The 24,508-nt window shown below is 40.7% G+C and overlaps 1 protein-coding gene across 3 annotated transcripts in view; it reads right to left on the bottom strand.

Moving 5' to 3' along the window:
* The window catches only part of LOC115416298 (thyroid hormone receptor alpha), a 140,809-nt gene that overhangs the window by 29,157 nt on the left and 87,144 nt on the right, over positions 1 to 24,508 (bottom strand). Inside the window, exon 1 of one of the 3 annotated variants that reach the window (XM_030130050.1) lies at positions 8,203 to 8,275. The exons of the other annotated variants lie outside the window; for them this stretch is intronic. Coding sequence (XP_029985910.1) covers positions 8,203 to 8,234 — 32 coding nt within the window. The 5' untranslated portion in view covers positions 8,235 to 8,275. Of the gene's footprint in view, positions 1 to 8,202; positions 8,276 to 24,508 lie in introns of those variants that run through there. 3 annotated transcript variants of the gene reach the window in all.

Genomic DNA, 24,508 nt, shown 5'->3' with positions numbered 1-24,508 from the left:
ACCACAGATGAACAGAACCACACATAAACAGAACCACAAATAAACAGAACCACAGATGAACAGAATCACACATAAACAGAACCACAGATGAACAGAACCACACATAAACAGAACCACAGTTAAACAGAACCACACATAAACAGAACCACAAATAAACAGAACCACAGATGAACAGAAACACACATAAACAGAACCACAGTTAAACAGAACCACACATAAACAGAACCACAGATGAACAGAACCACAGATGAACAGAACCACACATAAACAGAACCACAGATGAACAGAACCACACATAAACAGGACCACAGTTAAACAGAACCACAGATGAACAGAACCACACATAAACAGAACCACAGTTAAACAGAACGACACATAAACAGAACCACACATAAACAGAACCACACATAAACAGAACCACAGATGAACAGAACCACAGATGAACAGAACCACACATAAACAGAACCACACATAAACAGAACCACAGATGAACAGAACCACAGATGAACAGAACCACACATAAACAGAACCACAGATGAACAGAACCACAAGTGAACAGAACCACACATAAACAGAACCACAAATAAACAGAACCACAAATAAACAGAACCACAGATGAACAGAACCACACATAAACAGAACCACAGTTAAACAGAACCACACATAAACAGAACCACAGATGAACAGAACCACAGATGAACAGAACCACACATAAACAGAACCACAGATGAACAGAACCACACATAAACAGAACCACAGTTAAACAGAACCACAGATGAACAGAACCACACATAAACAGAACCACAGTTAAACAGAACCACACATAAACAGAACCACACATAAACAGAACCACAGATGAACAGAACCACAGATGAACAGAACCACACATAAACAGAACCACACATAAACAGAACCACAGATGAACAGAACCACACATAAACAGAACCACAGATGAACAGAACCACAGATGAACAGAACCACACATAAACAGAACCACAGTTAAACAGAACCACAGATGAACAGAACCACACATAAACAGAACCACAGTTAAACAGAACCACACATAAACAGAACCACACATAAACAGAACCACAGATGAACAGAACCACACATAAACAGAACCACACATAAACAGAACCACAGATGAACAGAACCACAGATGAACAGAACCACACATAAACAGAACCACAGATGAACAGAACCACAGATGAACAGAACCACACATAAACAGAACCACAGTTAAACAGAACCACAGATGAACAGAACCACACATAAACAGAACCACACATAAACAGAACCACAGATGAACAGAACCACAGATGAACAGAACCACACATAAACAGAACCACAGATGAACAGAACCACAGATGAACAGAACCACACATAAACAGAACCACAGATGAACAGAACCACAGATGAACAGAACCACAGATGAACAGAACCACACATAAACAGAACCACAGATGAACAGAACCACAGATGAACAGAACCACACATAAACAGAACCACAGTTTGTCTGATATGGACTGCCTCTGTCTGTCGACTCAACACAGATTTAGATTGGGAAGTTTTATTTATTTTTATCACTCACTAGAAATTCCAGGCGACCCCAGGTGGGGTTCCGACCCCACGGTTGAACAACACTGTTGAAAAGCCCTGAGAGGCAACTTGGTTGTGATACTGGGATTCATAAATAAAACTGAACTGAACTGAATTAACTGGTGCTATCCTTCTAGGTTTGCCTTCTCTTTTCACTTTGTATTCCTGCTTTTTTTTTCTCTCCTCTGGTTGTTTGTTCCACACCCACTCTTTCGGCCTCTACCCATTTCTCTCCTTTCTCTTTCCTCCCTTTAACTGCCACTCTTCCCTCTTTTCCATGCCGTCTCTCTCTCTCTCTCTGTGTTTTCTCCTTGCCTAACTTCCCTCAGTATAATGTTAGCTAACACCAGTTTCACCTCTCCCCTCCCTCCCTCCCTCCCTCCCTCCCTCCCTCCCTGGCTGTCAAATCCACTCTACTCTCTGAAACCCAAAATGAAAAAAAAAACAAAACACAACCCTCTGACGTCTCTTTCTCTGTTCTCACTGCTCTTCACGCTTGAGCAAATTTATTAATTTTATTGCAGTGCACATGGTCGGGCAATAACATGGTGGGAAAGCATCTAGTGTGGCCTCAGCCCAACAGGACATGAGAAAGAGAGGGGGGGGGGGGGGGGGCACCAGATTTAGACATCCAGCTTCAACTCAGTGTACAGGCCACAGCACCGGTGTCACACAGAGACGTTCCATACCACCCATTTACTTTACCATCAGAGACAGAGGAAAACTACACTGTAAAAGAAATCTGTAATTTAACAGAATTTTCACTGTTTATTTTACAGATTTTTTCTGTATTTTTAAGATACAGGAAAATATCAATGAAATGACAAAAACAGACTGTGATTTGACATGTCAAATGCAAAATAACATGAAAAAACTGTAACTGAGAATTGGCAAAAAATTTCCAGTTTTTTAAAAGAATTTTTTTTTCACAGAGAAATACAGTTAAAATACATTTGCAAATGTATTGTAATTTCACAAATATTTCTTTTCTATTTATGAGGTTAAATTGTTAATTTAAAGTTTAATACTGTAAAAATAGATAAATAAAAAAAAAAAAACAAAAAAAAAACATGAAATTAACGGTAACAGAAGTATTAGTTCTGTCAGTTGAACCAGACTTGTTTGTTCATTGACAAATATCTTGTGTAATTACAGGAGGTTTCACAACAAAAATGTTGAATAAATGTATTTTTGTGAATGTATAACATGTATAAGCACTGATAAACTGTCCAAATACAGTTTTTATCAGTGGATTGGACAACTGAGTCTCACTGAAAATGATATACGTATATATATACATATATATGTATATATATATATACAGGGTGGGGAAGCAAAATTTACACTGAACATTTAGTTGTTTTTTCTCAGCAGACACTACGTCAGTTGTTTTGAACCCAAACATATACTGATGTCATAATCATACCTAACACTATTATCCATACCTTTTCACAAACTTTTGCCCATATGAGTAATCAGGAAAGCAAATGTCAAAGAGTGTGTGATTTGCTGAATGCACTCGTCACACCAAAGGAGATTTCAAAAATAGTTGGAGTGTCCATAAAGACTGTTTATAATGGAAAGAAGAGAATGACTATGAGCAAAACTATTACCAGAAAGTCTGGAAGATACTATTAAAGAAGAATGGGAGAAGTTGTCACCCCAATATTTGAGGAACACTTGCGCAAGTTTCAGGAAGCGTGTGAAGGCAGTTATTGAGAAAGAAGGAGGACACATAGAATAAAAACATTTTCTATTATGGACATTTTCTTGTGGCAAATAAATTCTCATGACTTTCAATAAACTAATTGGTCATACACTGTCTTTCAATCCCTGCCTCAAAATATTGTACATTTTGCTTCCCCACCCTGTATATATATATATATAAATATATATATAATTTGATTGATTTAATACATGTAAATATTCTTTATTAAACTTTAAAAAGTAAAAAAAAAAACCAAAATCTCATGTAAAGTTAGGGCAACAAACTGTATTTTTATTATGGAAAATTACCGTATTTTTATGAGATGGTTATTTTCCGTTATTCTACAGTATGTTTTTTGGCATCCCTGCTGCTGGAATAATGCCATTTCTTTTTTTATTTATTTTTTTTACAGTGTATATTGATGATAATGATCCAATACTTTGTACAAGTACATTTAAGGTCTGGAAAATCTAAAAAAAAAAACAAAGCAAAACAAAACAAAAAAAAACAAAACAGTATGTTTCAAATCATAACTTCATAAAGAATAGAAGACATGAGAGTAATTATTGTTTAATTAAGAACTATTATAAAAATGAAAACTTGCATACAGCCGTGGAAAAAACGTTAACACCATCCACAGTCATAAAAACACTGATTATGTAATCCAGTCCTAACTGCTGTGTGTCATGTGACTAAAACAGACAGAACAGAAAACATGGACTAAATAAAGCACTGTTTTAGTCAGTACAAAGACACAGATACTGATGGAAGAACTGAAGGGATCTGGGTTTTATCCAGAAAACATGTTAAATGGATAGAAATCAGCTGTTAAATTAACCTACTATGAGCTGGTTCTGTTGGTGTCATTATATTTGTCCAAACTAATGGACCTTTAGTTGGACCAGACATTAAAATGAACAGAAACTGAAGAAAACAAGGGGTGGGAGGAGAGGTTTTTCTGTGACTGTTTGGGATGGGAATCGAAAAGAATTTAACGATTCCGAATCCATTATTGATTTTGCTTATTGATCCGATTCTGTATCAATTCTCATTGGGTGAGGGAATAAAAGAGTACAAACAGGTGGGGGGGGGGCGGACAGTGAAAGTGAAACTACAGATGCTTTACTAACTGTCCTTCCTTGTATCATTGCTTCTTTTCATATTCAGTTGAGAATCCACGATCAGAAAACGAAAAAAATAACTCGTTATTTCATTATTCATGTACAAATAAAAAATCTAAAAATGAGTTGTTTTTCTTTCTTTCAATTGTTCGCACAAATTGAAAATTGTAAATAATCAAATGGACCAAATGTGGGCTTTCATGTTGACATTTTTCATATCTGATTTTTAGTTCCTGACTTGTTGGTGTGTTCGTTGAAGTGTCGTTTGTCTCCCGTGGACCCACTGTATTAGACTAAACAACTAAACCTGGAAGATCCCGTCCATTTTTTCAGTTGTCATGTCGTCCTCCTTCACAGTAACGCGTTTGTTTCCTCTGAATAACACCAGATTCTGCATTAGCGCAGACTGCATTAGACAGAACATGAGCTAACCCACCACTGTCCACAACAACACACCAACAAGTCAGGAACTAACAGGTCAGACCAAATCAGACAGGAAAAATGTCAACATGAAAGCCCACATGTGGTCCATTTGGTTATTTACAATTTTTAACTTGTGCATACAGTCGAAAGAATGAAAAACAACTGGTTCTTTGTTTTTGTATTTGTACATGAATAATGACATAACGAGTCATTTTTTCATTTTCTGATCGTGGATTCTCAGTTGAATATGAAAAGAACCGATGATCCACAGATTCTGATCCAAGTGAACGGACCGTCCAGCTGATCACCTAAACACGTCTGACGGACTCATGTTTGTGGAGTTAGTGTCTTTCATGGAACTCCTTTCCAGTTGAGTCGATCATGTCCCTGTGAATCCAACAGAGTTCAGACTTAGTTTAACAGACATGATCAGGATAAAGGATCCATTTGGAGATGATGGATCTGACTGTTCGACTGCAACAGTGAACAAGGACCAAAAGGACTTTACACACACAAGTATGCAAAGGGATGGGAATGGAGAACCAGTTCTTTTTGAGAACCAGATCCCAGTAGCTCAATTCTTTGGGGTCATTTGCCTGCCTGCTTAACGATTCTGCTTATCGATTCCGCCTTCGTTGTGCATGCGCGATGACGTCTCGTGTACGCTGCATTTTTGGTCAGAACAAAGACAACATGGAGCTGAGGCAGAAACGGACTAAACAGACCACACCAGGTCCAAACAGACCACACCAGGTCTAAACAGACCACACCAGGTCCAAACAGACCACACCAGGTTTAAACAGACCAGGTCTAAACAGACCACACCAGGTCTAAACAGACCAGACCAGGTTTAAACAGACCAGGTCTAAACAGACCACACCAGGTCCAAACAGACCAGACCAGGTTTAAACAGACCAGGTCTAAACAGACCACACCAGGTCTAAACAGACCACACCAGGTCTAAACAGACCACACCAGGTCCAAACAGACCACACCAGGTCTAAACAGACCACACCAGGTCCAAACAGACCACACCAGGTCTAAACAGACCACACCAGGTCCAAACAGACCACACCAGGTCTAAAAAGACCACACCAGGTCTAAACAGACCACACCAGGTCTAAACAGACCACACCAGGTCTAAACAGACCACACCAGGTCCAGTTGAACTCTGTCAAAGCTTCCATTTCTTCTACAGGTGGACTCCCTCCAGTCTGTTCAAACATTCGTCCACATGTGATTCATCTGATTCTCTACTCAGCGGTGCTTGTGAATCTAATGGCAGAGTGAACACCATCATCCGTCATCTGGGCCCAGTTCTGGTTCCAGTGTGGGACACAAATGTTGTGCCACCTCACACACAGGTTTCTGAAGGTAGAGGAAAGGAAATGAGGAGCACAACAACAGGAGACGAGCAGAGTCGAACCGGTTCCACGTAGTGGAAATGCAGCAACAGAGGAATTAGTAAAGAGTCTGGAGTTTCACTGGCACTGTACACCCCCCACAAAACTGGCCCCGACATCATCTGTTGTTATCTCCGCCAGGAGGTATTGGGATCACTTTGCTTTGTTTGTTTGTTTGTTTGTTTGTTTGTTTGTTTGTTCTCATCTTCAGTGTAAAACTCTTCCACCCATCTTTCCCAGATCTTCCCCACAGATAGGCCTAGGCCCTGGGACCAGCCCAGTCCATTTTGGTCCCAGTAGGACAAAGTTCAAGGTCACAGCAAGGTCACAACATCTACAGTTTTCCATCTGTCATCACTGAGACATTTTACAAAATTCATCCAAAATTCCAAACGACTCCAATTCTCCTCCAGTTGGATCCACCTGTAGCTTAGAACAGTCTCTTGTATGTGGAACTAAATTGTCCACATCCACTGTGGAATGTGGACTCTGTGGACATTTACACTGAACACTGAAAATCCCATTTCCCACACATTTAAAATTAGAACTCAACTAATATTGATGTGAATTGAATCTAATTGGACAGACACATGACTGGGACCAGATTCAACTGTTTCTGTGTATGGAACAACCTGGAAACTGTTGGATTTAAACAGAAACAGTGGAACCACACATGCACAGAGTTCAGGCTGAAGGAGGAGCTGTGAGTTCTGAACACTGGTTCATATTTGTTCATACTGTATATGTTCTATTTTCTGTGCAGATGGAAATATAACAGACAGTTTATGCAAACACACCTGTTTGTACTCTTTTATTCCCTCATCCAATGAGAATCGATAAGGAATCAGGTCGATAAACAAAATCGATAATGGAATTGGAATCAATAAATTCTTACTGATTCTCATCCCTAATTATGCATTTGACTGAGACACACACACCTGTTTATAACAGACTTCCAAACAGATAGGAGAGCAGAATACAGTCCAGACCATAAAGGACACTAATGAAGCCTGTATTTGGTCATTTCAGAATGAAGACGAACGCTCCTCTGTCTGCACTGAACACATGTGTACAGCAGATTAAAAAGGAAGCAGTACACACAGTGTCATCTGTTCGTCTTTCAGACAGGGGAAGCTCATTGTCGGCTTAAATGAAAAAAAAACTGTCAACTTATTTCAACATAAATTCGTCCCTCTGTTCCTTTTTAAGAAAATGCTCAGTGACCTTATCGAACCACTCCGACCTAGCCAACAGTAGGATTGATTTAACTATCTACAAAAGAATATTAAACTCGAACAAGAAATGATTAAATTATGGAACTGAAACAAGAAAACGTTGAAATTATGTTAAATTGAAACAAGGAAGTTCAATGAGTGTGTTTTATTTCCAGTGCAGGACATGAACAGTTCATTTCGTAGTGGTTTCTCTGATTTCACAGCAGAATGCACAACGGTATTAAACTGAACTCCAGTCAGCATGTGGAAGCTCGGTGTCCGGCCCGGCCGAGCTCCGCCCACAGCTCCGTTCACTCCCAGAGACACTGAGCATCTGGGGGCGGGACAACATGGTGTCATTTATCCAATTCGTGTCCAGTTTAGAGTCAGTTCAGACCAGTTCCACTCAGTCCCATTGAAGTGCATGGACGCTGAGCGTCTACGGACAAATGCACTGAGCAGAGATGGAATGAACAAACACAGACACGGGAATGGAGGAGAAGTGAACAACATCCAGTCCACTGATCTGGGATCAAACTAATTCTGAACCAACTGGTCTGAGAGATGAACGTGTTCCAACACATTTGGAGTCAATGAAATGAAAACAAATGAACAGATCTGAGCATTTAATGGGAGTCATTTTAGGAGAAGCTGAGCTTCCACTGCAGTCTGACACTGAACACCTGTGGTACACACCCACTCTGCAAAAAACATAGATGCACATCCACACCAACCTGTTGATGCAGTATGGCTGTAGGATATGCATGCTGCTGCGCTGGCTGGAGGCTGAAGCAGAAGCAGAAGCAGAGTCAGTGTTTGTGCTGTTGGAGTGTCTCCAGTGGAGTTCAGTCCTGCTCAGCCTTCAACACCACCGGCGCTACTACAGATGACAGCACTTGTTCCAGGGTAGGAAAAGGGCCGACGGCTGCTCCTCCACAAACTAAGACTGGCTGAAATGCTCCTCCTTGGCGCTGAACATTCCCAGGGTCTGGAGTGGAACCTGGAGGTGTGTCCGGGCAGGAGTGGCTCTGAGCCTCCGACTGGAGCTGCAAGGAGCACGCTCTGTTTATTCCACTCCCTCTTCTGGCCCCTCCCCCTCCCCCTCCCCCCTGTGTGTGTGGTTCAGCATGTGTCGGTCCTCCCCCGGTGCCATGCTTTCTGTCATCAAACACACCTCGTCGTCGTCGTCGACCTCTCCTGAATCCATCCCCTCTTCTCATCCTGCTTTCTTCCCTCCTCTCTTTCCTCTTCCTTCTTTGTCTGTCACCTGTCATCACCACTTTTTTTTTTCTTTTCGGACTCCTGTCGCTCTCCCCCATCATGCCTTCCCCCCTTTTTTCCATCTTTCATCTTTTGTCCCCCGAGAGGAAATGAAAAAAAAAAAAAAAACACAAACCAAACTTGCGTCACTCCATCCGAACTCACTTAAGCTTTAATGCTAACTGGATTACATAACAGTGGGCTGATGCAGTGTCTCTGCTCTGGGTGACTGGAGTCTTATGAGGACACAGAGATGCTCGCTATCTCATCAATTGGATTAGCCTTCACTATCATCATACGGCTCAGTCCAATCACAAGCAGCTATTTTTACCTTTTAGCCATTACAGCTGGAGACTAAACTACCTGAAACAGCAGACGTGGGTGGTTTGGGTTTATTTAATTCTAAAAAAAGAGATAATCCCAGTTTCAGTCAGGTTTACAAATGCTATCACGCTACACTACGACAGCACTGTGTTCTCCAGAAGTGGCAGAGAATGTTCAGAATTATCACACAAACTGAAATGTGTGAGATCAACAGGACAATAAATGATAAGTCACATTCAGTGACGTCACTTTAGCCTGTTAGCATTAGCACAACAGCAAAAAGGATGCAAACAGTGGCATCAGCATTACACTGAAAAAAAAATCTGTAATTTAACAGAATTTTCACTGTTTATTTTACAGATTTTTCCTGTATTTTTAAGATACAGGAAAATATCAATGAAATGACAAAAATAAACTGTGATTTTACATGTCAAATGAAAAATAACATGACAAAAACTGTAACTGTGAATAACCAAAAATTTCCACTTTTTACAAGATTTTTACACAGAGAAGTACAGTTAAAATACATTTGCAAATGTATCGTAATTTCACAAATATTTCTTTTCTATTTATGAGATTAAACTGTTAATTTAAAGTTTAATACCGTAACATGAAAATTACTGACAGTTAACGGTAACAGAAGTATTTGTTCTGTCAGTTGAACCAGACTTGTTTGATAATTGACAAATATCTTGTGTAATTACAGGAGGTTTCACAACAAAAATGTTGAATAAATATATTTTTGTGAATGTATAACATGTATAAGCACTGATAAACTGTCCAAATACAGTTTTTATCAGTGGACTGCACAACTGAGTGTCATTGAAAATTTTATATATATATATATATATATATATATATATATATGTATATATATGTAATTTGACTGTTTTAATACATGTAAATATTCTTTATTAAACATTAAAAAGTTAAAAAATAATAATAATAATGCAAAATCTCATGTAAACTTAGGGCAAAAACTGTATTTTAATTATGGAACATTACCGTATTTTTATGAGATGGTTATTTTCCGTTATTTTACAGTATTTTTTCAGCACCCCCGCTGCCAGAATAATACCATTTTTTAATGTTTTTTTTTTTTTTAATTTGTATTTTTTTATGGTGTAGCTGGAATCTAAACTACCTGAAACAGTGGACGTGGGTGGTTTGGGTTTTTTTCACTCTAAAAAAAAGAGACAACAGAGATAATCCCAGTTTCAGTCAGGTTTACAAATGCTATCACGCTACACTACGACAGTACTGTGTTCTCCAGAAGTGGCATTGAATATTCACAATTATCACACAAACTGAAATGTGTGAGATCAACAGGACAATAAATGATAAGTCACGTCCAATGACGCCACTTTAGCCTGTTAGCATTAGCACAACAGCAAAAAGGATGCAAACAGTGGCATCAGCATTAGCTACAGTTTGACATGTGCACATTTGGGTTTAACAGTACCATGATAGGTAAGTACCACTCCACCCCAGTACACCTGCCAAACCATATTAAGGCTTTTAAGAGATATTTAACAAGAAATATGAGTATAATGTTAACAATTTTCTGCCTGTTACTAAATGTTTTGCGCATATATATAAATAATAAGTTGAGGCGTAATATTGATAAAATTGCACTTATATTTCTTAACAAATTCTGTTTTTTTCAGGTTATTCACATCCTTTTTTTTTTTGATAGTTTGTAAACGTAAACATTTTCATAACTGAACATTATTTTTTGCACTAAAACAATTTGGAGTTGTCATTATTTATTGGTTGTCATGCTGTTATTGTACTGGTCCGGCCCACTGCAGATTAAATGGGGCTGAATGTGCCCCCCCACAAATGAATTTGAGACCCCTTATTCAGTCATCTCCATCCAAATACAGGCACTTGGATCATCGGTCGAACCTTCACGGTGCGTTTATCTAAAGTAAATTCACTCAGGGCTGTTTTGTTTTTCTATAAAGGATCTTAAAGGTTGAAGTGGTTTTCAGGGAACGTGTCGTGTGGATTGAAACGGCGCTGACTTCATTCGGCGTTTATCAGCTCTATGTTCCGTGTCTCTTTTCATTCCTCGTCTTTCATTCCCTCTCGTCACCTCGATTCCATTTTACTGTCAATGTCACCCTTTTATCGAGCCTCAACCCCAGCGCCGACACTTTTAGCAACACCTCCAGCTACGTTTCACAGTCAGCGCTGCGTTGGCTGACACGTTACAAATACCGCTGAACACGTTGGACAAAAAGATTAACGCAGGACTTCAGTGTTCTACCGAAACCACGTGCACACGGTCGGACAGCAGTTGGTAACCGCATTACAAAAGGAATCCATTACAGTAACGGATTACTATTTGCTGGAACACAGTAGTCCACAGGTGTCAAACTTGCGGCCCAGGGGCCAAAACCAGCCCGCCAAAGGTTCCGCAGGATGAATTTACAAAGTGCAAGTTAGGGCATCGAACTCCAAAATAATGTCATAATAACCAATAAATAATGACAATAACAATTATTTCTCTTTGATTTAGTGCAAAAAACAAATTATGAAAATGTTTACATTAACAAACTATCCTTTAAAATGTGAATAACTTGAACAAATATGAACGACCTGAAATGTCTGAAGAAAATTAGGTGCAATTGTTGTCCTGCAGTCTCCTGCAGTCTCCTACAGTCTTCTTCAGTCTCCTACAGTCTCCTACAGTCTCCTGCAGTTGTCCTACACTCTTCTACAGTCTTCTTCAGTCTCCTACAGTTGTCCTACACTCTTCTACAGTCTTCTTCAGTCTCCTACAGTCTCCTACAGTCTTCTACAGTTGTCCTACACTCTTCTACAGTCTTCTTCAGTCTCCTACAGTCTCCTGCAGTTGTCCTACACTCTTCTACAGTCTTCTTCAGTCTCCTACAGTCTTCTACAGTTGTCCTACACTCTTCTACAGTCTTCTTCAGTCTCCTACAGTCTCCTGCAGTTGTCCTACACTCTTCTACAGTCTTCTTCAGTCTCCTACAGTCTCCTGCAGTTGTCCTACACTCTTCTACAGTCTTCTTCAGTCTCCTACAATCTCCTGCAGTTGTCCTACACTCTTCTACAGTCTTCTTCAGTCTCCTAAAGTCTCCTGCAGTTGTCCTACACTCTTCTACAGTCTTCTTCAGTCTCCTACAGTCTCCTGCAGTTGTCCTACACTCTTCTACAGTCTTCTTCAGTCTCCTACAGTCTCCTACAGTTGTCCTACACTCTTCTACAGTCTCCTGCAGTCTTCTACAGTCTTCTACAGTTGTCCTACAGTCTTCTACAGTCTTCTGCAGTCTCCTACAGTCTTCTACAGTTGTCCTACAGTCTTCTACAGTCTCCTGCAGTCTTCTGCAGTCTTCTACAGTTGTCCTACAGTCTTCTACAGTCTTCTGCAGTCTCCTACAGTCTTCTACAGTTGTCCTACAGTCTTCTACAGTCTCCTACAGTCTTCTACAGTTGTCCTACAGTCTTCTACAGTCTTCTGCAGTCTCCTACAGTCTTCTACAGTTGTCCTACAGTCTTCTACAGTCTCCTACAGTCTTCTACAGTCTCCTGCAGTTGTCCTACACTCTTCTACAGTCTTCTGCAGTCTCCTACAGTCTTCTACAGTTGTCCTACAGTCTTCTACAGTCTCCTACAGTCTTCTACAGTCTTCTACAGTTGTCCTACAGTCTTCTACAGTCTTCTGCAGTCTCCTACAGTCTTCTACAGTTGTCCTACAGTCTTCTACAGTCTCCTACAGTCTTCTACAGTTGTCCTACAGTCTTCTACAGTCTTCTGCAGTCTCCTACAGTCTTCTACAGTTGTCCTACAGTCTTCTACAGTCTCCTACAGTCTTCTACAGTCTCCTGCAGTTGTCCTACACTCTTCTACAGTCTTCTGCAGTCTCCTACAGTCTTCTACAGTTGTCCTACAGTCTTCTACAGTCTCCTACAGTCTTCTACAGTCTCCTGCAGTTGTCCTACACTCTTCTACAGTCTTCTACAGTCTCCTGCAGTCTTCTAGAGTCTTCTACAGTTGTCCTACAGTCTTCTACAGTCTTCTGCAGTCTCCTACAGTCTTCTACAGTCTCCTACACTCTTCTACAGTCTCCTACACTCTTCTACAGTCTCCTGCAGTCTTCTGCAGTCTTCTACAGTTGTCCTACAGTCTTCTACAGTCTTCTGCAGTCTCCTACAGTCTTCTACAGTTGTCCTACAGTCTTCTACAGTCTCCTACAGTCTTCTACAGTTGTCCTACAGTCTTCTACAGTCTTCTGCAGTCTCCTACAGTCTTCTACAGTTGTCCTACACTCTTCTACAGTCTTCTGCAGTCTCCTACAGTCTTCTACAGTTGTCCTACAGTCTTCTACAGTCTTCTACAGTTGTCCTACAGTCTTCTACAGTCTTCTGCAGTCTTCTACAGTTGTCCTACAGTCTTCTACAGTCTTCTGCAGTCTCCTACAGTCTTCTACAGTTGTCCTACACTCTTCTACAGTCTTCTGCAGTCTCCTACAGTCTTCTACAGTTGTCCTACAGTCTTCTACAGTCTCCTACAGTCTTCTACAGTCTTCTACAGTCTTCTACAGTTGTCCTACAGTCTTCTACAGTCTCCTACAGTCTTCTACAGTTGTCCTACAGTCTTCTACAGTCTTCTGCAGTCTCCTACAGTCTTCTACAGTTGTCCTACAGTCTTCTACAGTCTCCTGCAGTCTTCTAGAGTCTTCTACAGTTGTCCTACAGTCTTCTACAGTCTTCTGCAGTCTCCTACAGTCTTCTACAGTTGTCCTACACTCTTCTACAGTCTTCTTCAGTCTCCTACAGTCTCCCGACACTCTTCTACAGTCTCCTGCAGTCTCCTACAGTCTTCTACAGTTGTCCTACAGTCTTCTGCAGTCTTCTTCAGTCTCCTACAGTTGTCCTACACTCTTCTACAGTCTCCTACAGTCTACTGCAGTCTTCTACAGTTGTCCTACAGTATCCTACACTCTTCTACCGTCTCCTACAGTCTTCTACAGTTGTCCTACAGTCTCCTACAGTTGTCCTACAGTCTTCTACAGTCTCCTACAGGTGTCCTACAGTCTCCTACAGTCTCCTACAGTTGTCCTACAGTCTTCTACAGTCTCCTACAGTCTCCTACAGTTGTCCTACAGTCTTCTACAGTCTCCTACAGTCTTCTACAGTCTCCTACAGTCTTCTACAGTCTCCTACAGTTGTCCTACAGTCTCCTACAGTTGTCCTACAGTCTTCTACAGTCTCCAACAGTCTCCTACAGTTGTCCTACAGTCTCCTACAGTCTTCTACAGTCTCCTACAGTCTCCTACAGTTGTCCTACAGTCTTCTACAGTCTCCTACAGTTGTCCTACAGTCTTCTACAGTCTCCTACAGTCTCCTACAGTCTTCTACAGTTGTCCTACAGTCTTCTACAGTCTCCTACAGTCTTCTACAGTGTCCTACAGTCTTCTACAGTCTCCTACAGTTGTCCTACAGTCTTCTACAGTCTTCTACAGTCTCCTACAGTCTCCTACAGTTGTCCTACAGTCTTCTACAGTCTCCTACAGTTGTCCTACAGTCTTCTACAGTCTCCTACAGTCTCCTACAGTCTTCTACAGTCTCCTACAGTCTCCTACAGTCTTCTACAGTTGTCCTACAGTCTTCTACAGTCTTCTACAGTCTCCTACAGTTGTCCTACAGTCTTCTACAGTCTCCTACAGTTGTCCTACAGTCTTCTACAGTTGTCCTACAGTCTTCTACAGTCTCCTACAGTTGTCCTACAGTCTCCTACAGTTGTCCTACAGTCTTCTACAGTCTCCTACAGTCTCCTACAGTCTTCTACAGTCTCCTACAGTCTTCTACAGTCTCCTACAGTCTCCTACAGTCTTCTACAGTTGTCCTACAGTCTTCTACAGTCTTCTACAGTCTTCTACAGTCTCCTACAGTCTCCTACAGTCTTCTACAGTTGTCCTACAGTCTTCTACAGTCTCCTACAGTTGTCCTACAGTCTTCTACAGTCTCCTACAGTTGTCCTACAGTCTTCTACAGTCTTCTCTCCATTTGTAGACTGAATATACTGGAGTGTCTCACATGTTTCTAGGACATCATGTTCTACACGTCTTCTCATTGGACGGTATAAACCTGGTCTGTTAATCTACCACCACCTGCTCCGCCCCCTTTTACCATCGCTGTGAGGTTTACGACGCTGCTGCTAAAGATCAGGCCAACGAATAATGAGCTGTTAACGAGCTGTGCCGTGATGCTGCAGACACTGATCACAGTCATAGAACAAAAACAGACAAACAAACAAAAAACCGAGTGGAAGACGAAAAAAATGACAGTAATTTCAGTTTAATTAAATTCCAAAGCATGTAAGTGCGCTCATGTGATAGCACGACACAATCAAATGACATCTGGGCATTTGGTTTAATCAGGGAGATACCCATGTTTGAGTCACATGACGGTGGGGGGGGGGGGGGGGGGGTGATGGGCTTTTGGTCAGTTATATGAGCTCCTCCTCTCCTTCTCTTCTCCTCCATTCGCATCCCTGTAAATCCATGTTACTGACTCTCCTTCTTCACTGGAGTTTCTGTGATTTATGTCCTCACATGTTTTCCCTGGATCATCACAGGTTTTCCCTGGATCATCACAGGTTTTCCCTGGATCATCACAGGTTTTCCCTGGATCATCACAGGTTTTCCTTGGATCATCACAGGTTTTCCCTGGATCATCACAGGTTTTCCCTGGATCATCACAGGTTTTCCCTGGATCATCACAGGTTTTCCCCTGGATCATCACAGGTTTTCCCTGGATCATCACAGATTTTCCCTGGATCATCACAGGTTTTTCATACTTTGGACTCTGTCTACAAATTAGTTGAATATACTGAACATTATAGTAATGGAATCAAACTGAAATCACTGAAGTACATTGTTATTAAAGTGTTTTAGTAAATACAAAGTCCAGGTTTACAGTGTAATACTACTACTACTACAACTACTACTACAACTACTACTACTACTACTACTACTAATAATAATAATAATAATGATAATAATGGATTAGATTTTAAATGGCGCTTTTCTAGACACCCAAAACGTTTACATTATTGATCCATTATTCATTCGCTCTCACATCCTCCCTCTGGTGGTGGTAAACCACATCTGTAGCCACAGTTGTCCTGGGGGGGGGGGGGGGGGGGGGGGGGGGGGGGGGGGGCAGACTGACAGAAGTGTGGCTGCCAGTTCACGCCTACGGCCCCTCCCACCACCAAACATTCATACACATTCATACACCAGTGTGAGTGACACTGGAGGCAACGAGGGGGAAGTGTGTGACCCAAGGACACAACGCACTGACTAGGACAGTGTACAACAGTTGTTTTATTGCATGTGTTTATTTTTTTTTTACCAAGTGTCACTGGGATGTTTTATGGTAAGAGGAAGGAGACTGTTGTCATGGCAACTGACGAGGCGGTAGAAGACGACGTCCAGTAACACACTAAGAGTGTTTCAATGAGTGAACTCTAAAGGGTTAATGATAAGAAGCTGGAGTGAAAGAAGTGACAGCCACCAGGCTGAAAAATTAATCTGATGTAGAAATGTCAAAGTGTGGAGGATAATTAACATCCACGTCCCCAAAGACCCCCAGGCTGAACTGGACTATTTTACACCTGGAGTCTTCCAAACCACAGATCTGAAACCAATGAAGGGATGGGAATTATTGTTCAGATAATGAACACTTACTAAAACACTTTAATTCCAATGTACTTCAATGACTTCAGTTTGATTCCATGACTATAAAATGTTCAGTATATTCAACTCATTTGGAGACACAGTCCAAAGTATAAAAACAGGTTGAGTTGAATGGATTTAAATCCCTCAATTTTAGTCAGTGTTGGACAAATTACTTTTAAATAGTAATTAATTATAATTACTACTTATGTTCCCAAAAAAATAATTAAATTAGTTACAGAATTACTCCTTCCTACATGTAATTAGTTACCAGGGAAGGTAATTATTGTGTTACTTTTTTGAAATACCTTCAAATATGTAAAAGGAAACAGATTTTTGAGTGTGTTTCACAGTCAGTTAGAGAGTAGAACAGCAGACCAGGACTGAAGACCAGGACTGTGGGAAGGCTGGGGTCCACCAGGGTCCACCAGGGCCTGGCTGGGGTCCACCAGGGTCCACCAGGGCCTGGCTGGGGCCCACCAGGGTCCGCCAGGGCCTGGCTGGGGTCCACCAGGGTCCGCCAGGGGGTCCACCAGGGTCCGCCAGGGCCTGGCTGGGGTCCACCAGGGTCCACCAGGGCCTGGCTGGGGTCCACCAGGGTCCACCAGGGCCTGGCTGGGGTCCACCAGGGTCCGCCAGGGGGTCCACCAGGGTCCGCCAGGGCCTGGCTGGGGTCCACCAGGGTCCACCAGGGCCTGGCTGGGGTCCACCAGGGTCCACCAGGGCCTGGCTGGGGCCCACCAGGGTCCGCCAGGGCCTGGCTGGGGTCCACCAGGGTCCGCCAGGGGGTCCACCAGGGTCTGGCTGGGGTCCACCAGGGTCCACCAGGGCCTGGCTGGGGTCCACCAGGGTCCGCCAGGGGGTCCACCAGGGTCCGCCAGGGCCTGGCTGGGGTCCACCAGGGTCCACCAGGGCCTGGCTGGGGTCCACCAGGGTCCACCAGGGCCTGGCTGGGGCCCACCAGGGTCCGCCAGGGCCTGGCTGGGGTCCACCAGGGTCCGCCAGGGGGTCCACCAGGGTCCGCCAGGGCCTGGCTGGGGTCCACCAGGGTCCACCAGGGCCTGGCTGGGGTCCACCAGGGTCCGCCAGGGGGTCCACCAGGGTCCGCCAGGGCCTGGCTGGGGTCCACCAGGGTCCACCAGGGCCTGGCTGGGGTCCACCAGGGTCCACCAGGGCCTAGCTGGGGTCCACCAGGGTCCGCCAGGGGGTCCACCAGGGTCCGCCAGGGCCTGGCTGGGGTCCACCAGGGTCCACCAGGGCCTGGCTGGGGTCCACCAGGGTCCGCCAGGGCCCTCCTCCTCCAGTTAATCCCACATCTCTCTTTTTCAGTCGTTAATATCTCCTCCTCCCTGATCCAGCGGTAAATGCCTGCAGTCCAGTCAGCTGGACTCACTGATAACTCCTCCCCTAACTTTACTAATAACTCCTCCCCTAACTTTACTGATGACTCCTCCCCTAACTTTACAAATAACTCCTCCCCTAAGTTTACTGATAACTCCTCCCCTAAGTTTACTAATAACTCCTCCCCTAAGTTTACTGATAACTCCTCCCCTAACTTTACAAATAACTCCTCCCCTAAGTTTACTAATAACTCCTCCCCTAACTTTACTGATAACTCCTCCCCTAACTTTACAAATAACTCCTCCCCTAAGTTTACTGATAACTCCTCCCCTAAGTTACTAATAACTCCTCCCCTAAGTTTACTGATAACTCCTCCCCTAACTTTACAAATAACTCCTCCCCTAAGTTTACTGATAACTCCTCCCCTAACTTTACTAATAACTCCTCCCCTAAGTTTACTGATAACTCCTCCCCTAACTTTACTAATAACTCCTCCCCTAAGTTTAGTGATAACTCCTCCCCTAACTTTAATAATAACTCCTCCCCTAAGTTTACTGATAACTCCTCCCCTAACTTTACTAATAACTCCTCCCCTAAGTTTAGTGATAACTCCTCCCCTAACTTTAATAATAACTCCTCCCCTAAGTTTACTGATAACTCCTCCCCTAAATTAGCTAATAACTCCTCCCCTTAGTTAACTGATAACTCCTCCCCCAAGTTAACTGATAACTCCTCCCCTAAATTAGCTGATAACTCCTCCCCTTAGTTAACTGATAACTCCTCCCCTAAATTAGCTGATAACTCCTCCCCTTAGTTAACTGATAACTCCTCCCATAAATTAGCTGATAACTCCTCCCATAAATTAGCTGATAACTCCTCCCCTTAGTTAACTGATAACTCCTCCCCTAAATTAGCTGGTAACTCCTCCCCTTAGTTAACTGATAACTCCTCCCCTAAGTTAACTGATAACTCCTCCCCTAAATTAGCTGGTAACTCCTCCCCTTAGTTAACTGACAACTCCTCCCATAAATTAGCTGGTAACTCCTCCCCTTAGTTAACTGATAACTCCTCCCCTAAGTTAACTGATAACTCCTCCCCTAAATTAGCTGGTAACTCCTCCCCTTAGTTAACTGACAACTCCTCCCATAAATTAGCTGTACACGTTGCTGCGTTCAGGTGCCTGTGTTGTGCTGGTTCAAATCAAACTCGTAGATGTCATTGGTCGTTCAGGTGAAGGGGGCGTGGTCAACTCAGCCTCATGGACACACAGGTGAAGTACGAAGGCAGTGTGGGGAATCGGAATAGAAGAACGACTCGTAAATGAATCGGTTCTTATCGTTCACTGAAAAGAGCCGTTCAAAGACTGGACCGGTCCTTGAACGTCTCACCTCTGGTCCCTGTCTGGGTCAGGTCAGATATCAGCTGTTAGATCTGAGTGCACAGTAACGCACCACAGTTCACTGTCGCTAACGGTAACGGCGTTGGAACGTTTCAAATAGTAATTTATTCATTAGATTACCTGTTACTGTAAAACAATAACAGCATTAGTAACACCGCTGTTTTTAGCACCGTTATTCCAAACACTGGTTTTAGTCCTGACCACACCTTTTCATCTGTGCATTGCATTGTGGGTATTGTTCCTGTTGTTGTAAATGTGTTGTTTTTCTGTGCAGGGTTCAGTGGGTTGTGCTGTTCATTTGGACTGAATGTGTGCGTGTCAGTGTTTATTGGCCTTTTTGTGTTGGTTTGTGTATTTCTGTACAGCTGCACCAGGAGTCACAGCCATATGGAGCCGATTTAGGGCCATAAGTTTTGTATATGAAAAAATAAAGTTTGAAAGGGAAAATTTTTGAAAAAGTTTTGATCTCTAATTTTGAAAAGTACAATAATGCATTCAAATTAAAAATAAGTGTATGAAAAGTTTTTTTCAGGTTTAATATAATTTTGATTCACTTTGGTAATTCTTTTGAATAAATTATTTATTTTCATTTTTTACTTTCATATATATTTTAATATTTGAGGTTTTACTATTTTTTTTAGTTGAATGTTTTATCTTTTCAGATTCAGATCTTATTTTTTACAGTTTCAAATCTTATTTTTTCACGTTCAGATCTTTTTCTCGCTTTTAAATCTTTTCATTTTCAGTTTAAAATTGTATTTTTTCATATACAAAACTTATGGCCCCAAATCAGCTCCATAGGCCCAACAAAGGCTTTCCTGTTCATCTAGGATTGTACTTGTTCAATGTAAATCTTTAAGTTTTGTCAAATTAAAAGCACTTCCTGTACTGGCAAATTACACTGACTTAACTTCTATGCTAAGATAAATTAAGTTGAATAATTATACAAAGTCATTTATATTACAAAAGATTTTAATTTAAATCAACTTGGAATTGAGTTCAATGAACTGATGGTATTAAGTTAATGATCATACAAAACAACTGACACTGCAACTAATTTTCAGTTAAATTCACTTGGCATTTAGTGTGTTGGACTAAAAATAGTAATTCCATTCAAATCAAGCATTTCAGTTTAATACACTCAAGTTTTCATTACTCATTACTGACATTTTTTAAGCCAACCGGTTTACTCCAATTTTTGAAGTCAACTCTCCCTGAAATAGTATTTAGACAGTTTAATTATTCTGGGGGGGGGGGCATACAGTAAATGAAGTTTGGTCTAATGTTACTGTTTAAAAAAAAAAAAAAAAAAAAAAAAGAAAAGCTGATTAAATATAGGAAAAAAAGACTGACTGAACAACACAGATACAATTCATCTGTTAAGATGCACTTTAAAATGAACACACACACACACACACACACACACACACACACACAGCCATTGTTCACATGCACTGTAAAAAATAATCTGTAATTTACCAGAATTTTCACTGTTTATTTTACAGATTTTTCCTGTATTTTTAAGATACAGGAAAATATCAATGAAATGACAAAAATAAACTGCGATTTTACATGTCAAATGTAAAATAACACGAAAAAACTGTAACTGTGAATAACCAAAAAATTTCCATTTTTTAAGAGATTTTTTTTTCCACAGAAAAATACAGTTCAAATACATTTGCAAATGTATCGTAATTTCACAAATATTTGTTTTCTATTTATGAGATTAAACTGTTAATTTAAAGTTTAATACTGTAAAAAAAATTATAAAATAAGATAAAATTACTGACAATTAACGGTAACAGGAGTATTAGTTCTGTCAGTTGAACCAGACTTGTTTGTTCATTGACAAATATCTTGTGTAATTACAGGAGGTTTCACAACAAAACTGTTGAATAAATATATTTTTGTGATTGTATAACATGTATAAGCACTGATAAACTGTCCAAATATAGTTTTTATCAGTGGATTGGACAACTGAGTCTCACTGAAAATTATTTATACATATATTTATAGGGAATTGGATTGTTTTAACACATGAAAATATTCCTTATTAAACATTAAAAAGTCAAAAAAAAAAAAAGAAAAGAAAAATCTCATGTAAAGTTAGGGCAAACAACTATATTTTAATTCTGGAAAATTACCGTATTTTTATGAGATGGTTATTTTCTGTTATTTAACAGTATTTTTTCGGCGCCCCTGCTGCTGGAATATTACTGTTTATTTCTGTTTTATTTTTTTTCCCAGTGTGCTCTGGGCCTTCAGATGTTCAGGCTGAACCAGAGCTGACTGTGTGAGCGACTGAGCGTGTGCACACGGTGACTCAGACATCACAGAGGGGGCGGGGTCAGGGCATGAGGCCGCGCTGGCAGGAACACGTGCGTGTTCACTGACAGCGTACGAGAGGCACGAGGGCGCGCATGCGCACAAGCACAGCGCCACCGTCCACTGGTGATGTCACACAGAGAGGAGTCCTGAACTGTCCTCTGGAGTCTGCACATCCATCTGCCCCCCCACCGCTAATCCACTAATACACACACACACACACATCTGTTGGCTCCTCCCCTTCGACTCCCTCATGACTCTTTAGTTTTGTCTTTACTTGAATCACTGGTGTCAAACATGTGGCCCAGAAAATAACCATTTCATCAAAATACAGTAATTTACCATAATTCAAATACAGTTTTTTGCCCTAACTTTACATGAGATTTTGCTTTTTTTTTTTTTTTTTTTTTTACATTTTAATGTTTAATGAAGAATATTTACATGTATTAAAACAATCCAATTACATATACTGTACATATATATATATAAAAACAAGAAAAGCACTCAGAGAGCGCAGACCTCCACCAAGGCCCCCTCGTGGGTCCCCCCCACCCCCAATCACCACCAAAATTTAATCATTTCTTCCTTGTGCCAGTGTCAAAATTTCCTGAAAATCCATTCATAACTTTTTGAGTTATCTTGCTAACAAACAAACAAACAAACAAACAAACACGCACGCATGGACACAAAGCGAAGTGATCACAATACCTCCTGGTGGAGGTCATAATTTTCAGTGAGACTCAGTTGTCCAATCCACTGATAAAAACTGTATTTGGACAGTTTATCAGTGCTTATACATGTTATACATTCACAAAAATACATTTATTCAACATTTTTTGTTGTGAAACCTCCTGTAATTACACAAGATATTTGTCAATTAACAAACAAGTCTGGTTCAATTGACAGAACTAATACTTCTGTTACCGTTAATTGTCAGTAATTTTATCTCATGTTATTTATTTATTTATTTATTTATTTTTTTACAGTATTAAACTTTAAATTAACAGTTTAATCTCGATACATTTCCAAATGTATTTGAACTGTATTTTTCTGTGAAAAAAGAAAAAATTTCTTTTTAAAAATGAAAATTTTATGGTTTTTCACAGTTACTGTTTTTTCGTGTTATTTTCCATTTGATGTGTAAAATCACAGTTTATTTTTATCATTTCATTGATATTTTCCTGGATCTTAAAAATACAGGAAAAATCTGTAAAATAAAAAGTGAAAATTCTGTTAAATTACAGATTTTTTTTTACTGCGAAGTTGAATTTCACAGCTGATTTCTATTCATTTAACATGTTTTCTGGATAAAAACCTAAACCCCTTCAGTTCTTCCATCAGTATGTGTGTCATTCTGCTGATAAAAACTCTGCTTTCATTTATTCCATGTTTTCTGTTCAGTCTGTTTTAGTCACATGACACACACAGGAGTTCAGACTGGAGTACAGAACTGTGGGTTTTAGGACTTTAGATGGAATTAGAAGGTTTTCTGTAGATTTCCTCGTACTTGTCGTCTGCTCCATAAACATCGTACCTGTGATAATTCTGCGTTCCTCTAAAGCACAGCTGTTTTTTTGTCTTTCAAACAGACAGTCTGTTGTTTTTTCGTCTGTTCTTCAGCTCCTTCTGTACAGACTGTAACGCCCTCAGAGGCAGATTTGTGATTTAATTTGATCTAATTAAGGCTGACTCCACTTCAAACATGTCAGCTGAGGGAAAAGCAGACTGACGGGGAAATACTGATTCCACATTGTGTTGATTACATCCCATAATTACACATGAGATACTATGGAGACGAAGCACTGAGGTTCTCCTGATCTCATTACTGCATTTATTATTTATTTATTTATTTCACTGAAGAAAAGGACAGAGGAGACGAGGAAAGGTGGAGTTAGAGGAGGAAGGAGGTGAGCTCAGATGGGACGGATTCCAGACTTTTCCATGAGACAGTGAACGCAGCGTTTGTGGAACTTTTACAGGCTGCACACACGAAGATGGACAACAGGAGTCGGACGGACAATCGGACAGACGATAGGAGTCGGATGGACAAGGTGGTGATGTAGGAACGCCATCTGACAAAATTTAAAGACATTAGACTACAGAATGTTTTACTTTAAATCAAAAACTAAATGTGGAGTCAGTTTTTATTCTATTATGTTATTTGACTGGCCCCGCCCCCAACAGTCCTCCTGTAAGTGGTCAGATATGAAGTGTCTCCATTGGTTCAGTCATTTGGGTGTTTCCACTGAATGACAGCAGGGTACGAGGGGCAAAAAATGACATAATTAGAAATAAATACATTTAAAATAAATAAATAAATGCAGAAATACATTAATGAATAATTAAATAAATACTTGAATAAATAAATAATCAAATGCTTATATTTTATGTTTCTATTACCATATTTTTATATTTATTTATTTATTCCCTCAATTATGCATGCATTTTTAAGCACACACACACACACACACACACACACACACACACACACACCTAATGTATTTATACATACATCTAATGTATTTATTGGTTTTCCCTGTAAGTCGCTTTGGAAAAAAGCGTCTGCCAAATGCATAAACATAAACATAAACACATACAAATAATACAAACATAAGTTAAACTAGTGTCATTGTACCCGTGGTGCCATTGTACGATAGCATAAGTAGAACCTGTGTGCCAC

Source organism: Sphaeramia orbicularis, unplaced genomic scaffold (genome assembly GCF_902148855.1).
Source record: "Sphaeramia orbicularis unplaced genomic scaffold, fSphaOr1.1, whole genome shotgun sequence".
In the NCBI taxonomy this organism is placed as follows: domain Eukaryota; kingdom Metazoa; phylum Chordata; class Actinopteri; order Kurtiformes; family Apogonidae; genus Sphaeramia; species Sphaeramia orbicularis.
This window is presented reverse-complemented; position numbering and strand designations above follow the sequence as displayed.